This window comes from Mus caroli, chromosome 2, assembly GCF_900094665.2.
Source record: "Mus caroli chromosome 2, CAROLI_EIJ_v1.1, whole genome shotgun sequence".
In the NCBI taxonomy this organism is placed as follows: domain Eukaryota; kingdom Metazoa; phylum Chordata; class Mammalia; order Rodentia; family Muridae; genus Mus; species Mus caroli.
Window position 1 is genome coordinate 88,172,661 of NC_034571.1, and position 17,635 is coordinate 88,190,295.

A 17,635-nucleotide genomic window follows, 5' to 3' on the forward strand; every position below is an offset into this window, starting at 1 on the left:
GTCCTGGAACTCACTCTGTAGACCAGGCTGGCCTCGAACTCAGAAATCTGCCTGCCTCTGCCTCCCGAGTGCTGGGATTAAAGGCATGCGCCACCACGTCCGGCCTTAAATGCCTTTCTGATGAATTTATATGTACTGACATAACCAAATATATTCTTTCTAAATATAAATTAAAATGAAAGGTTTGAGAAACTCAAGGCAAAAGAATAATAATGCTTTGGGTATCTCGTTGTTAAAGAGCCAAAAGTACATATTGACTACCTAACGACCAGACAGCGCACCAGCAAAGACACAACCTTTACAGGTAAAAGTGATTGATGGTCCTTCTGAAGGCTCACTATTCTCATATTTACTTCTGGGTGCCAGGAAGTGGAAGTTCATTTAAAAAAATTAAAAAGTTAACCAGGAAAAACACTGAAAAGCCACAGGAAGTTAAGTTGAACTCTTCATGTTTTTATACAAACAACTAAGGTTTTCATTAATACCTTTCCTGATAATCAAATTCTAAGTCTTAAATCCAACTCCAGGCCATCTGTATTTGGGCATGTGTTTACACATCATTTTAAAATATTCAACATATAAGTAGACAGATTTCCCTGTGTTGACATTAAATTCTCTTTAGCATCACACTTACATAGGACATTTAAACTAAGTTGTTAATCCCATTTCACTGTGTATTTATTGATTAGGCTCTTGATATCTGGGTATTTATACTCAGATATCGAGTACTGCCATGAAATTTCACTGTGCATCTGCACTGCATCTCACAGCTCAGATGGTGTTTCTGGAGCTAAATCATATGCTAATTTTAGGCCACGGGCATGTGATAATTACTATGCCAGGAAGTTACATATTTCCTAAAATGATATTATTACAACTGTGAGGTTGGTGGTTAAGAATATTAGGTAGGTAGTAGCAATAAACGAGCTCTAAGCTTGTTTCCTCTCACCTGAGACAGACAGCCTCCACAAGTGCTCAGCAAGCAACTTTTACTCCTTTTTGTGCTGGCTTGAAGGAGAATGTCCCCCATAGGCTCCTGCACTGAATAACTGCTTCCCAGGTGGTGCTGTTGTTTGAGGTTTAGGAGGGATGGCCTTGTTGGAGGAAGTAGCACACTGTACGCAGCTTTCAGGGCTTAAATACTCCCGTCATTTCCAGTTTGCTCTGGGTGTGGTTCAAGATGTAAACTCTTAGGCTAAGACTTCACTGCTCCAGCCCTAGGCCTGCAGCTATAAGCCACATTTTCCCACCATAATGGATTCTTACTCCTCTGGAACCATAGGCCCTAATACTATCTTAGTCATGGTGTCTTATCGTAGCAACAGAAAAGTAACTAAGACAGTTTTCCCCCACGCAGGTCAAAGCCACCACAACAGAACTTTTATCATAATGAGAATTTCAAAGTTTGCAGCAAAAAACGAGTTTTGTTTTTTTTTTTTTAGTAATGTTTTCATTAATCCACACCACAAAAAATGAAGACACTTTAAAGTCTAAAAAGTTAATCTACGTTGTTATCTCACATGTAGCTCTAGTAACGCTTCATAGGCAAGCTGACCTACAGTACACAAATGTACACAGACACATGAATGGCTTCATAACAGCTGAAATCAGAATTCCTCGGAGGAAACCACATACCCATTTTCAGGTAAAGATTTACTGGTTCAGATATGTATATTCTAGTTAGAAAAAAATATGAAGTTCATTTACCTCATACAAAATCACAGTATTATTAAATCATTTAGTTGAGATACATAACTCAAAAATAGACTGCCTGGCCTAGAATATACTTGAAAAATGTATTAAAATGTAGCCATCTGTTGCCAGGATTACACAGAATTTATTTTCTTCTTAGTGCTTATATAGTTTTCAAATATCTTTGGCAACAATCTTGCAATGCTTTTATAATTAGCAAAGCCCTCACAAACTTATTTCTTTAAAAAACAAAAACAAAAACACAAAACCAGGAACAGAAACAAAACTGTCAAAGCCTACTCTGAGTACCTCTCCTTTACTTCTGCAGTGGCAGTCACCGATGACAGAAGGAACCCAGGGGCCTAGCTAGGTGTTTCTACTCTTTGGTATGAAAATTGATATCTACACGTTTCTTTATCACATAACTTCTGGTACTTGGTCATCTGTTCCAACACTGCTATAATGCTCTAAGGCTCTAGTGAAGAGAGCCAGACAAGGCTCTGCATTCCTTTAGTCACAGTACTCAGTTAGGAGTTAGGAGGATTATGAGTTCGAAGTTAGCCTGGTCCACACCAGGTTCCATGCCAGCCCAAACTATATAACAAGGACCTATCTCAAGAAAATAATGAATCAGTCAAACTTAAGATACTTGATTCAATAAGATCTGTGTCACTACTATTTGTGACTAGGGAAGTAAACAGAACAAGCCACCCCAGAATCTAGGCTCAGCTTCCAGAAACCAGGTTTTTCATGAGCAATGTCAGAATATCTCCCATGGCCAATAGGTTCACCTTTGCCCTAATTCAGACCTCAAAGAAACATACTGAAATCAATCAAGTCTAGATTTAGGCAACTGAGAAGTGGAGCCAATACAGTTTAGAAGGAAACAGTTTCTTACAAAATCTGAAACACGAAGTGTTCAACTGAAATAAAGACATCTTAAAATCAATCATAGTATAGACGTGAAAAGAAGTAACAATAATGTTCTAAAATGGCCTCTCCCCCATCTTTTGAGAAACTACTGGAAGCCACACCAGAATGACACAGCACACACTTCCTTTGGCAAACAGTATAATTTGAGCTGCAAGGAGGTGAGGAAGTGAGAACATAGCTTAATTAGAAGTTCTTAGAATCTCACCTGTATAGCTAACTATTTATTGCACAAGGGTGGAAAACTTAATTAGACATAGTTTTGAGAGCACTCTGAGATCTTACAATGTTATTTGACTTTGCCTTTTCATGGTGCTTAAGTTGTTGAGGAAGTTCAAGAGTTCTTTTAAATTGGAATGTTGCCCCAGGCCACAAATAAAGCTTTTCCTTGTCCAATACATTCTATGATCCATATTAAAACAATATAATGAAAAGAAAAAAACTTTCCAAAACACAGAAATTAATGATGCCAAACCTAAGCCCCTAATTTATACATTCCAAACAAAGACTATTAAGAGGAACGAACAGAGTATCATCCGGTGTTTCCATGGTACAATGTTTGAGTATTTTAAGTGCTTCTATTATCTTTTCCCCCTAAAACAAAGTGACAATTTCTTAAAAGTGACAGATGTTGAAAAGAGAAAGTTCAAGTCCCTGTCATGCTTTCACACATATAAAAGACATTTTCCTATAAACTAGGTTCACTATGAGCTAAAGAGAACCCCAAACCCAATCTACAAGGGTGTCTTTATTTTCAGAAGAAGGCGTGGAAGAAGTGCTGCCCCATGTTTGGAAAGTTTGCTTCTGCTGGGTCAGAGGCAGCCTGCTATTGCCATCCCTAAGGGCTGAATGTACTGCATACTTGAAAAACTTTAGTGGCAGATGACAACATGTGCTGGTAGTCCTAGTTTCAAAATGAACTGACTAAATATTAACTTCGAATATCCTCACCCAGAAAAGCAGTAGATGGGCGAATCGGTGTTGAAGGACACATCCTACTTGGGATTTCTTAGTTTCCTGAAGTTAACTTAAATTGTGGAAGCAGAATATGAGGATACTTTTCTAGCAAGTTCCTAAATTAAATACAATTAAACTGAGGAACAAAACTCTCCCTGTAGATTTCCAAGCTAACAGGAGGCTCCCCCTGCTGGTACCGTGTCATCTGCCAGAGGCATATCCATGCAAGAAAGAGAAAATGAATGCTTTGGTACTTTCCACCCGTTGACTATTCAACCAAGCATTCACATCGTGAGCAAGGCACAGCATTAGGCACTTTTGCTAACCACCTACAATGAAGGCACGGTGACACAGAAGGAGAAAACTTGGCTTTTCAAAAGTATGTAATAAGTGCTTTGAGGGCAGCAGGCAGATCAAGCAATATTGTTTTGACAGCACTCATCTAAAAGAGAGAGAGCTCTCTCTCAGGTTCTATGTGGATTTCAGAGAATAGCAGGAATGGGAGATGATCTGAATGCTTGTGCCCCACAAAGCTCATAAGTGGAAATCCCAATAGCACACTAAAGGTGGAGACTTTGGGAGATGGTTAATTACCCCACAAGGACATGGATCTGATAAAGCTGTTCATTTCCCCTTCACCATGTGCAGAAACACACTGCAGGTACCAGGGACCAGCTATGAGAACAGCCCCTCTTCAGACTGACTTTCCCCCTAGCACCTTGATCCTGAACTCTTCATCCGCCCACACTGTGAGAGATGCTTGTTGGTTCTTTATATCCGACAGTCCGAGGTATTTTTGTCACATTAGCTGCAAATGGACTAAGACACAGGAGGTTGACTTGGTCCAAACCAATCCAATCTTTCAAGCTCACTAAGTTTGAGTAGACCAAAGACTTGGAATCACCTGGCGAGAAACTCACACTCAGATACCTAGAAGCACTGCTCAAACAGCAGAGAGCAGCAGGGGCTAGAGAGCCCGGGTTCACATACTCAGTTGCTTTTCAGTTCCTTAGGTCTGTATCACATGATTTTCAGATTTTTTCCAAGAGAAGCTATAAATCTGAATGTGAAACTTTCATCTTTTAAAACAGAATTGACCAACACAAGCTGGTAGTCCTTATCCAGCCACAGATCTGTAACTTCTGACCCAAGGAATTCTCCCAATTTACTTCAACTAATCCACATTTACCATTGTAGGGCCACACTTAGAATCACTGTAATTTTAAAGAACGACAAGTTTTAATTTTTAAAATGCATTCATCTGTTTGTAGAAAAGCCATCAGCTGTGCACTTGGGATAAGGCAGAGGACAAGTGTCAACATTCATGATGCCCACACTGTGTAGACAGCTCAACACTAAGAACTGCAAAGTGAAGAGAAGCCATGTAGTATGCCATGGGCCCACAGGATTCCAAGCCTGATCTACTCTAGAAGGGACAGACCTTTGCTCTAATAAGACAAGATTTCCAGTCATGCATGAATTTTGGCACATGGAAAAAAAAAAAAAAGCCCAAACCACTGGACAAGATTCAAAAGTGAAGCAACCAGGACTGGAGAGGCTCTCAGTGAATAAGACCACTTACTACTCTTGCAGAAGATGTAGGTCTAGTTCCTAGCATTCACGTGGTTGGTTGCTTACAACCATCCATAATTTCAGTGCCAGGGAATCTGATACCCTCTTCCAGCCTCTGTTGATTATTGCACTCATAAGGTACACATACACTCATAAGGTACATGTGCAGGGACACATACATACATACATACATACACACACACCCCCCAATAAATCTTTTGAAAGTGAACTATTCAGCTAGAACCAGATTGTTGAGTACCTTGAGAAACCTGTTTACATTAAAAAACCCAGAGTCTGAGGACACAACTGCTCTGATTAATATTTCTTCCCTAATATTCTCCTGGATCATCTCTTTATCTGTGTTTATCTGTGATAACCTGAAATCCCTTTGCGTTCAGGATTATTTTACTATTATAATGTGGGGCTTTCATGCCTTTTACAAACACCTGGCCTGCTCACACAGGGAAGAAGCACATGGCCTGTCACCAAGATGCTGGGGCTCTACCTTTAATTTTGAGCATGACCCTATCTCACAGGGCAGGCTGATCTCACCACCATCTCCTGGTACACTCCTGACTCTCCAGCATGTCATTTGGTGAAGACATACATCAGGTAAACCTAAGGGTAAAGAGAGACTGCTCCCCTTCTTATAAAATCTTAATACATTTACTGGAACTTCAGGTTAGACACCTGTGTCTCAGTTCCCCTGATGCCCAACCACCATAAAACCTAAGGGCCTGTAGCCAGACCAGCTTCCATCTCCCTTTATTACCCCAAGGTTCCCAGCAATCACTGGGTTTGGCAACAAAATGCAATCAGTTAAAGAATGATAGGTACAAGTCATCAAAATACTGTCTGGGACAAATCACATCAGAAAAGCTTAAACTCAGGAGTATCACACATAAAGCTTCACCTAGGGGAATGCCCCTCCTCAGTAGACATAAGCTACATGTATAGAATGCTACAGGACACACATGCTACAGAATACCGACTGCCATGTCGTTCTTCCTCTAGTACTGTCTCACATACATACCAGGTTCTGCAGGCTTTCTACCATTCTCTATATGCTGAATACTCAAGTTCCTGTACAACCCTGACCTCACGGCATCTTCTGCCCATTGGTTTACCACAGTTCATCGACCACTCTCACTGCTCTAAACCATTTTCACATCTGCATGGTGCCTCAGAGGTTATGTTATTGATCCTACCCACAGTACATCAAACCAAACCAATTGTGCACCATGCTCTAAGGGCTGATGACATCATGAACCAGAAATTCTGAATTGCTTTTCCATTCAAAGTTTACATTACAATGATACAAGTAAATTTAGATCCATGCTTAAGACTGACTAAAGGATGCTTATTCAACTTACTGAAGAAGTATTTTAAAGAGTAAAATCCCTTAGTGCTTTTAAAATAGGATTTGGCCTACCAAAGGCCTGTATAACTTTTAAGCATACATTCAAATATTCTACTGGTGATATGTCCCTTTGGTATGTCTCAAAGCATTTAAAAAATGAGCATATATGTCTATGAAGCCAGCTAATAGGAACCAGTTTATAAACACCAATTCAAAGAGAGAAAGGGGAGGAGGAAGAATGAAGAGGGGGAGATAAGCTGTATGATACACTAAGATATTAGGAACAGTATCTCATTCTTATGCACACACACACACCCTCCTCTCCACTCTTTTTTTGAGACAGGGGCTCAGTATGTAGCTCAAGCTGGCCTCAAACTCCTGATTCTTCTGCCTCAGTCTTCCAAGACCTGGGATTAACAGATGTGCATAATGACCTCTAGTGTTTTCCATCACTTTAAGAATGGGCTAGCTACTTCGCAGAGCTGTGGGGTTTGTGCTATCTTATCCATGATGCACACACACCAGCACTATTTGGTCTTTAAGCAAGGATGAGATGGATCACATGCTGATCTGTGCTAAGAGGCTGTGAGAAGGACATGGTCTGTGGCCATGGAGCAGGACAAGCTCCAGGATTAAAGACAGGACCTTGGCCTTTTATTATTAGTTTAGTATTCTACAGATGGCCAGCCAAAAATTCATGTTGCGGGAAAACAGGAGGCCAGCATTTTAAAGCAAGGCCAACAATGAAGTGTTGGCAAGCAGGACTGTAAGAGAAAAGACTAGGATCCAGAGTAAAACCCTACACAGCCGACCTGATGAAGAATGGGAGTTAGAAGGAGACAAACCTACAGCTAGCTAGTATTAACAACTCAGCAACATAAACTTTAAGCACTTGAACAAGGTTTTCTCATTAAGTTAGGACAACATATTGCGAAACACCTCACTGTCTTAACACTCATTATTTTCAAGCATTTTGGCCAGATACACCAGGAAAAAAAAAAAAAAATCAGAGTAACAGTAAAATCGTTCATTTTAAAAGGAAATTTAGGATATACAACAGAATTTACATAAATCTTTATTTAAAACCTTTATTTTCTAAAAAATAAAATAAAATCATTATTGCATGTACTTAGTAAAACATTTTTATCAACTTTGAATTTAATAGCAATAATAACATTTTTAGAGCCTCTCTTGCTCTCTTCCTCCCCACCCTTACTCCTTTTCCCTCTGTGTGTCTCTTTTCTCCTCTCTGACCCTCTACCCCAGGTCTCAGGTAGTACAGCCTGGCCAAGCATGATCCTGAATTTCTGATCCTCTTGCCTTTTCTTCCACTTCCTATGGCACACATGATCATGCCTAGCGTTACACAGTTCTAAGGATTGAACCTAGGGCTTCATGCCTACTAAGCAAGAACTCTACTTGCTGAGCTGCATTCCCAACTCTGAATCTTATAGAGATTACCTTGTTTCATTCAAACAAGTCACTGAGGTAAAGAGAAATATCTTCAATTTACAGATGAAAATAAAGTGAAAAGTAATTTACCCCAAGACTAAAATGGCTAGAAAATGGTAGTTCCTTAATTAGCCTGAAATCCGATAAATATTGTTAGAGGCTGAACATTTATATAAATCTGGTAAAGAAATGACCTTAAAATTATATAATATATTCCTATTAGCTACATTAAAAACATCAGTTTCACAAATGTGGGTGCTCTATATCTATTCACACCTCCACTGGTGATTCCTCAGCTCACTTAAACTTCAGTTTATATAAAAGCCAAAGCCAAAGGAGGGAGGGAGGGAGGGAGGGAGGGAGGGAGAGGGAGAGAGAGAGAGAGAGAGAGAGAGAGANNNNGGAGGGAGGAGGGAGGAGGGAGAGAGGGAGGGAGGAGGGGAACCACAGACACCTTGATTCATAACAAGGAAGAAGATACAGTGTAATATTTATTTGACAAAAATATTTGCCATTTTATTACATAATACATTTGAGGTGGCTTTTAAGTAACAAGCTATCCAATGTTCTCTATCTGTAAGCGCTGAATTAACACATCCAAATAGTTAGTTACATTACCCAGGGAAAAGCAAAGCCAGACATGAAAAAAACCAGGCCAGTGTACTAGGTTCTGGACTTGAACCGGCCATGTAAGGGTCATCCTTTATTTCTCTCAGAACAGAAAGACATAGGGACAGTTTCTCTTGAAAATCAATAATAGAGAAAAACACCAGGAGCCCACCGCAAAGTGAAACATCTAGTTCTTATTTAAACATCTAGTGTATAATTTATCTTATTAATTTATATTTATTTTGAAGAGTTCTGACTTAAGCTATTTCCTTAAACAAGCTCGTATATAAAGGAGTTATTATAAGTGCAGTGGCTTTCTGCAAGAATTTTCAAATTTAAAGTGTCTGACTCTGTGATTCAGCTTCTAGCAATCCTTCCCCATGGTTTGTTCTGTCCTCAGCAGTAACTTCTAAAGCTCACGTTCAAGCAGAGCTTAGATGCATCTACTATCTAGCTATTGTTCCTTTCAGCAGAGTCATCATGTAATCTTGTGTTATACACGAGTAACACAAATATAACACATGTTTAGCAAATAATGAACAAGCCAGATGCCTTTGTATTGCTCTTGTTTTTTGTTGTTGTTTCTTTGTTCACTTGTTTTTTGAGACAGGGTCTCAATCTGCAGTCCTGGCTGGCCTAGAACTCACAGAGCCCTGCCTGCCTCTGCCTCCTAAGTTCTGAGATAAAAGACGTCTGCCACCATGCTAAGCTATTCTGACTGGTTATTAGGTATGGCTAATAAAAATTACTCTCGTTGGCTTCTAGAATCTTGCCTTGCCATATAACAGTGAATTACTATGTATGTCAAAATGGAAACAAATCAGCCATGAGCAGCAAATGGCTCAAGTCAGTCAGCCTTTAACCTGAGCTGGGTTTTGTAGTCCTGTTACCCACCATGTTGAATGTACATAAGAAGACACGCGAGACTTGTTTGTTACATTCTTAGAAAGTAAGCTAAGACAAGTGTGTTTGGTGGTCAGCTCTTTCTACTTCTTGGAGACAAGGAGATGATAGACCATATTCATTTGAAATACACATGGTAAATAAGAGCTGACAGAAATGAGCCAACAGAGTCTATATCAGTGTTTTTAGGTAGAAAGAGCCAAAAAAGATGACAGATTTATAATGAAGCTGCTTACCTTGCAAACGGAAAGCACATTAATATTTATCAGTTTCTTGATGGTCTGCAAAAAAGTTGGATAATTTAAGTTCACTAAGAAAGTAATGATGTTACAAATATACTTTAGGGTGACACACCTGAAGTTTCTAGAGATATTGCAAGGAATTGGAAATGCAATAGAGCTGAGGTTGAGAGGTAGAGGTCAGCTTTTTCTCGGTGTTGTATTTGTAATGAAAGCAGTAACTAATATGAATATGAAAAACATAAGGCAGATGTGCAAGTCAAATTTGAACGTGAAGAGACACATTAAATCCAAAATAAAACACTTAGGAATTTCCTCTCAACTAATAGAGAAAGTGGAAATGACTGAAACTAAGAGCTTCAATTGATTTAAAAAACTGACATGGTCCTTCAGAGATGTAACTTCTTAGCTTTCATTAAAGGATTATGCATGTATTAAGGCTGTAGCTCTCATTTTGGTAAAGCTAGGGTACTTGAATCAACTATGCTGCTACATATTAACATATTTATGAGTTTTTAAACTAATTTCTGATGCCCCAATACTTAAAATAGAGCTATCTTAATCAAACAAAAACAATAAAAATGAAATTAGAGCTATTATTGACCCTGGCACTGTTTAAATGACATCATCATAAACATTGCTGCCTTCAGTCCTTCCAGCATTCCTATGAAGCTGCCTAGTTCACATGTAAGGGTGAATAAACTAACACTAGCTCGGATTAGGTTCGTCCTCACAGGAGCCAGCTCTGAACAGCAGACAGCTGGACTTTGACCTTCAGTTGGAATCACTCTTCCAGCCTTACTGACACGGCCATGCTTTCACTATGCTACCATAATAAACAAAGAAAGACTCACGTTGTCCAAGTCGGGAATTTCCAAAAAGTATTCCGGATACTCGTATGACATGCCCACATTGTTCACTGAAATAAGACAAGATAATTAGCTAGCACATTTATTTTAATGATGTACTGAAATGTTGAGATATACCTACTGAAACTAAAATGACATATATAACCGCATAAAATATAATTCCTGGCGAAGGTGTGGCTTTTATATCTTTATATATGAAATCCTTATTACTCCAGTTTAAATGCTTTTCCTTCATGGAGCCTTTCAGTACTTACCACCCGCACGCCTTCCCTGTCCACACTAGCCCTCTGGAATGTGTGTTCTTCCTCTACACTGGTCATTTACTGATACTGCCAATCACTCCTCCATGTGGTAGTAGAAAGAACACAGAGTATATAGAGCAGGAGACTGGAAACTTGGGTTTTAGTTATAGACATGGCACAAAATGTGTGACCTAAATAAGTCATGTCCAGTTTACGTCTCAGCCTGTTAACTGCTAATATAAGAGTTTACTCAGTCATGTGACAAATATTTGCCACATGCTTGTAGGTCAAACATGCACTGCTAGAATGAAGGAAAGGGAAGGATTCTCACATCACAGGATTTACTATCTACTAGGAAGAAAAAGGTTCCCAATCCAAACAATCAATATTCATAATAGAATGTCCAGAGTCAGGACAGTCTACTCCTAGAGAGCCAGACTTTAAGGCTTTCTTGGGGTAGCCTGGAGGGCAGGCGAGACCAAGTATCTCCGATAAATGATCTGTGGAATGCTGAGGTCATATCTTAGCTTACCTTGAACCCTCCCCGCATAATCATTTAACCTCAGCTTGGCACTGATACACTTATACAGATTAGGTTTATATTTGAATACTCCATTATAGGCAATTTCTCCAGACCCAGAAAGACAAAGAAACACAAAATAAGGAACATTCCCAAATGGATAAAACATCCCTGACTTTACATAAACTAATTAACTCACAAACTGCATTATCTATTAATGTACACTTAACTGCCATGACAAGCCGATTAGGTAATTTCTAAATTATGCCCTAGAAACTAAAATCCACAGAACTTAAAAGGAGCCCAAGACCACAGGAGAAATCATGCTGAAATTCAAACTCAGAAGAGCCTCAACTCTAATCATTAAAACTGCTATATACCTTCATCTGGGAAGAAAGAAAGAAAAGGATTCTATTATCACTTAGGAAAAGTGATCAGTAGTAACAATAATAAAACACTACTAGCAATTTGTTTAACCAAACCAAAGCACTAGGAAAAAAAGTTTCAGTTACAAGAAAATAACAAAACTATGGTCAGTTTGCTATGGCCAGATAAACCTAACAGGAGTACTTTGTCCAATAGACTAACTAAATTAATAGTTGGAAGGAATGGAATACCTTTCTATATTTAACTAAGTCTGTCACTTGACCCTGAGTCTTCAGGTTTTCCTTGCAAAATTTCTGTGAGGATGGTTTCAGCAGGAAAGCCAATCACAGGTTTCAAGCTCCCCCGAAGAGGGAAAACATCTAAACAGCAGTAACAGCAGGTCTAGATTTATTTTGATCTTATCCTGCCCACTACCAAGTGTCTCAGCAATCACATTTATAAAAGATGTTAAAATTTAAACCAAATAACCAAAGGTAAGGCCTTAAGTTCAGTTGACTCTAGTTTAATCAGTTTGTAATTATTAAATAGTTAATTATAAATCTTTTAAGAGCCCAAACTGGTGGGCTATTTTTATTATTGTTCTGAAATCTAGAACTTTTAAAGTAGAACAGCTGATCTGTGATCTTAGCATGTGCTATAAGCACAAAATTGAACTGAGGAAGCACACAAATAACTCAGCAAGCTGGGGAGTGATACTTTGGATAAAGTATTAAAGTAGACAGCTTTCTGATTTGCCTCTAAGTGAGCAAATGAAACTAGGAATGCTGTCTGCTCACACAATGAAAATGGGGATATCTATCCAACAGTGCCACATAAGAAAAAAAACAAAGCTCTTTAGTCCAAAGCAATAAACTCTCATGTAGGGAGATGGTGTTTAGTGGCTAATAAAAACTGTGAAAGCTAGAACAGGACTTCAGAGCGTCAAGTCTAAGCTGGTGAAACGGATGAGTAAAATGAGAGGTCAGACTCAAGCTGGCAAATGCACAATGGGCACCAGGACACTCCAGCCCTGTCTGCTTTCCTGAGTGCATCTTCTGCTGTAGAATCCAGGCTGGCTATCATTCACAGGGAGTAATCAGTTCTGTGCTGTGAACAACTGTTGCTCCTTTTAGCTCTGAGCACATAGTAACTCCAATGACAGCACCTTTGGATGCCGAAATTCTATATTCAAGGCACTTTGGAACTGGCAGATTCTGGATTAAGTTTTACATTGAAGTCACTAAAGATTTAATCCACTAAAGGTGGGCAGGGTCATCTTCTACCTTCTTACTGAAAGCTCCAATCACAGATGAGACTGGAAATCAGGCATCATGCTATAGGCTGGAGGACTTTTATCACAAGCCATTATCTCTTCTCTGTACTAATCACTTCTAAGATCATTTGCTACCCCTCCCTCTCCCTACAACTACCTATGTTCTTCCTACACTCTTGTCATGTGGGGAGGGTATGAGGTTTAACCATCTGACTTTGATTGCTTACTTGTGGCTCTTGATGTACATGTGTGAGTTAACAAACCTGTCTGCCATTTCTCCAGCTACTTTTATTATCAGGTCATTTTAGCAGACTGTACTATTAAGTCTTCTGAGGAAAAGTTTGAGTGCCAATACATGTAGGCTTAGATTTGTTTAGTTTTGTTTTGTTTGTTGTTGTTTTTAAACTACTTTAAATATGGGTTTTTAAAACATTTTAACCCTCCTTCTAGTCCACTGTCCAAAGGCAGGGGATAAAAGATGGTAAATAGGACAAGGGGATGTGGGCCTGTTTAGAAGTAGTTTTTCTTTCTTGGCAATTCCAATATCCATTTGTCAAGATGCCAGCAGTCAAGTTTAGTAGTGTCAGGACACCAAACACAAACCAGCAGTAGTGGCACAATCCAGCAGAAACCGCCAGGCCTCCACCAAATCCAAATTAGTCAGCTGGAGCAACCAGGACCAGCCAGGATGCCAGAAGTTCTCTGCCATGCCTTTCTCAATGAAATGAAGATCAGGAAAAATTCAAGCAAACACATTCTATTCTCTTTCCAAACATCACGGGTCCTCCCACAGGTCTTGCTTCAGCAAAACATGTGGGTTTGTATCATATGACATAACCAGAACACTTCAACTATACTCTTCAGTAACTGTTTTCAGGAAGTGCACAACACTGGGAATTTCTTGAAAAAAGGCAAACCCACTGCAGTTTTATTTTGAGACAGTAGGTGACAGCAATAGGCAAATAGCAGATCAGAAGCTTCCGGTGACTGTCTGAAGGGAGAGGGAGGGGTGAGTGCTGTGAGTAGGAGTGGAAGATGGCAGCACTCCCACTACAGCTTAATCTCATTCAGGATGGGTGTGAGCAGTGTCATTGCTTTATGTACGTATTACCACATAGGATCCAGAGAAACAATCTCACAAGTTGTTCTAACTTTATTCAGAAAGTTGACCATCTCTTCTAACCGGTAGTATCTTTAATCAGCATTAAAACTGCACTGCTAGTGAGTTTTGTAGCTTTTTCCTCCAGAAACCATTGCTGCTCCTACCCCTAGGGCCTTCAGAACTCCTTTAGTAATGAACACATCATCTCATTCAGAAAGCAAGGCATAGCAACTGCGTAACTTCAGAATTCTCACTCTGCCAGTAATCAGCACAAGGCCTTGAACAGAGAACTTTCCCAGCACTCCATGAGGTTCTAAGACTGCAGAAACCTGTCTTTCTTCCCTCCCCCTCTGTCCATCCGTCCGTCCGTCCCTCCCTCCCTCTCTCCCTTTATTTTTGTCCCATTGCTATGATAAAACTCCCTGAAAAAAAGCAACTTAAGGGGGGAAAAGATCCACTTCAGCTCACTGTTTTAGGTCATTTCCAGCAGAGCAGGAAACTGAGCAGAGGCAGGAGAGCTGGAGGCCGCTGTCCATACTGCATGCAGGTAGGAAGCAGCAGGGTGAGCTCATCTCACCTCACTCTCTCTCCTAAGCAGTCAAGGACCCTGCCCCAGGAACTCAAGCCACCCACTTTCAGATGACACCTCCCACCTCAATTAACCATCCCCCCCCCCCCCGCAAGAGTGCCCAGAGGCTAAATAATCCTTTAAGAGTAGGCTTGTCAGCTTCTCTTCTGGATGATTCTGGATCCCATCAAGTTGGCAGTTGAAACCAACCATCTCAGAGCCCAATGGAACAGGGACTGAGAGGGAACAGAAGTACAGCAGACCAAGAAGAACAGGGAAACAGACAGGCATTGTTGGTGGGCAGAGATACCATCCTCATGAACCTATGGAGTGGGTCACTGCAGGAGGACTGACAGGGAGCTCTTAGCTGCACTCTGAGGGTCCATTCTGAACCACGAAGAATACTACTGTCAACGTGATGCTACACTGAGAAAGAAGACTTAGAAAAATCCAGAGTAATTCTGGGTGTTTTATTAATATTTTAAATGATCTAATACTTAAAATCATTTCCACATTTCATTCTCTAAATCAAAACAAGATTTTGTTCCTTCAAAGGTCATGTGCTACGATCTCCACGGATAGAATTCGCTATCACAGCCAGTTGCTAGAGATAGAATGATGTCACTAGAAAAGCAGACTTCTGGGATGTGGGCTGGGCATGACGGTGGAGCACACAACAATAAATTACTAGAAAATGAGAATCCATTCATGCACTAACTCCACACAGACCACTTCCAACTGGCTTCATTTTTTACATTAAGCAGAAACATAAGAAATTAATGCGGTTTAAAAATACTTTGCCTAATGGCTGGGCTTCCAAATATAAATCACATAACATGAAGTATTCTGTTTCCTTCTCATGACAACAAGGCAGAAAGGATGAGCTTACACTTCAGTCACATTCATAATTATACATATGAATCCAGTCCCGGCACGGAAAACTCATTAGTAAAGCCTGTTTTGAACAATGATGTCACTGTATTTTAAAATAAACTTTGTTTCTGTTTTGTTTTTTAATGTGGACTTCTGAAATAGTGAACGTATCAAAGACTCGGGGAGTGAGCATGTGTGTGTGTGTGTGTGTGTTGGGGAATAACACACTCTGTCTTACATTTTTGTAAAATGGTTGGGGTTTGACCTCCATGGTAGAGTGTTTGCCTGGCGTGTGTGTGTGGGGCTCTCTGAGTTCAACCTCCAGCAGTATAAAAGTACAACTGGAAAAGGCTACAGACCTCAGAATTCAGCAGAGCCAGGGTTCAGCCCTAATCAATCATTGCTGCTGCTACAACTGGGACATAAAATAAGCCTGTTTCCTCACTATTCTTCATATGTGAAATAGGAACAATCATTTCAACAAAGGATATAGTCACAAATCCACTGTTGGAAGCAGGTTAAAATGTCAGTAAATGAAGAAGAAGCTGTTGTTATGTGGCCATCTATCCAACACATATTTACTGCCTTCCTACTCTGAGCCCAATACCAAGAATCTTGCTTTTATTATATATGACCAGTATCTATACAAACAGAAGGCAGAGCTCAGGTTCATACTGGCTAGATTTATCCAGTACCTCCTCTGCCCTCTTCACTGCATTCAGTAGACCTAGTCTCACAGTCATAGGGAGATAGTGACAGAGATGAAAAGAAATTTCCTTTTTTGCCGTCTTAACATATTGCTGGAGCTAGCACATGTTCATACACTGACAGATGATATTTGGAACACGATGTAAAACATTTTGCAAACTTTACAGTTTTCATACACTTGTAAGTAGCAATTTCCAAATAAAAGAGAGTTTATAAGGCTTTAAATTTGCAGTGCCTTTAATCAGAAATTGAAAAATTAAGATTGAATCAAAGGCAACAGCACATACCTTTCTCTCTTTAATTACAAACTGCCACGTGACTGATGCTCATTACAAAATTAGGTAAGATTTGGCATACATAAAATCAAAAGTGAGGATGCAGCAAAAAGAACGCCACAAGGTTGGTGGTTCAACGTTAGCTAACAGGGGATATTTATCAATTTCTATTTACGTTTCTGAAATCATGGAGCTAATTACACAGATTTAAGTTAAAGGTTCTGCTTTAATTAATGCCATTAGTGGTGTTGGAATGAAAGAAAGTAAACCTGAATTTTAACAGTCTTGTGCTCACTTTAGAAATCCAATCTCAGTCACCGTATTTAGTGTGATTGATGGAAAGGCACTCTCCCAGATGATGTTCCTGCAGAGTGTCCCTAAATAAATGAGCTTCCATAGAGCCCTTTACCTCCAGTGCAAAGGGTCACTGCTGGAAAAGGAGGGGATTCTTGCCAGTCATCCCACTGGTTACTTGGATCTGCATGGAATTTCTCTCAACTTCTCAAGCCAGGATGGCTCCAGATGAAGACATTACTTTGCTTTACAGAATTTTGTAGAAAAATGTGTCCCTGTTTTTTCCAGATAAAACTTGAAAGTTGCTATTGAGTGGTTATCTAATTGTAAATAATGCATTTAACCTCTTTGTATTTGTTCCTTGTCTGTAAAATGGGCAGAATACTTGGTTCATTCATTCAGGAAGGGTCTCCCTATGTAGCCCTGGCTGTCCTAGAAGTCTCTATGTAGACCAGGCTGGCCGTATACTTATGGAGAATCGCCTGCCAAGTCCTGGGAATAGAAGCATGCACCATTCTGCCCAGCCTGGGGCACAGAGTGCTCAGCTTTCTCCTCTTGGGCAGTCCACCCTTCACAGCTGCCATCCTAATAAGCGCTCACCATCTTGGAATAGCCTTATTGGCTTCCTCACATTTCTTGCCTTCTTCCACTTGGAAGTCAGAAGGACTTCCAAAAAATGTTGTCAGTTTGTACTTAAAATTCTACTGTGACTTCCCCCAAAAGTCTGTTAAACTAAATTTGGCCTGAGGATCCATGATTGCTTTTATTCCTACTTAACAAACTACAATTTTACTTTGCAAGTAAACTAACTGTAGATCTAACTTATATCAA

At 39.8% G+C, this 17,635-nt stretch overlaps 1 protein-coding gene across 1 annotated transcript in view; it reads right to left on the bottom strand.

The window, feature by feature from the left end:
- The window catches only part of Hsd17b12 (hydroxysteroid 17-beta dehydrogenase 12), a 127,052-nt gene that overhangs the window by 23,307 nt on the left and 86,110 nt on the right, over nt 1-17,635 (bottom strand). The window contains exons 5-6 of the mRNA XM_029468199.1: nt 10,569-10,633; nt 9,712-9,756 (exon numbers count right to left, since the gene is read on the bottom strand). Coding sequence (XP_029324059.1) covers nt 9,712-9,756; nt 10,569-10,633 — 110 coding nt within the window. The remainder of the gene's footprint in view (nt 1-9,711; nt 9,757-10,568; nt 10,634-17,635) is intronic.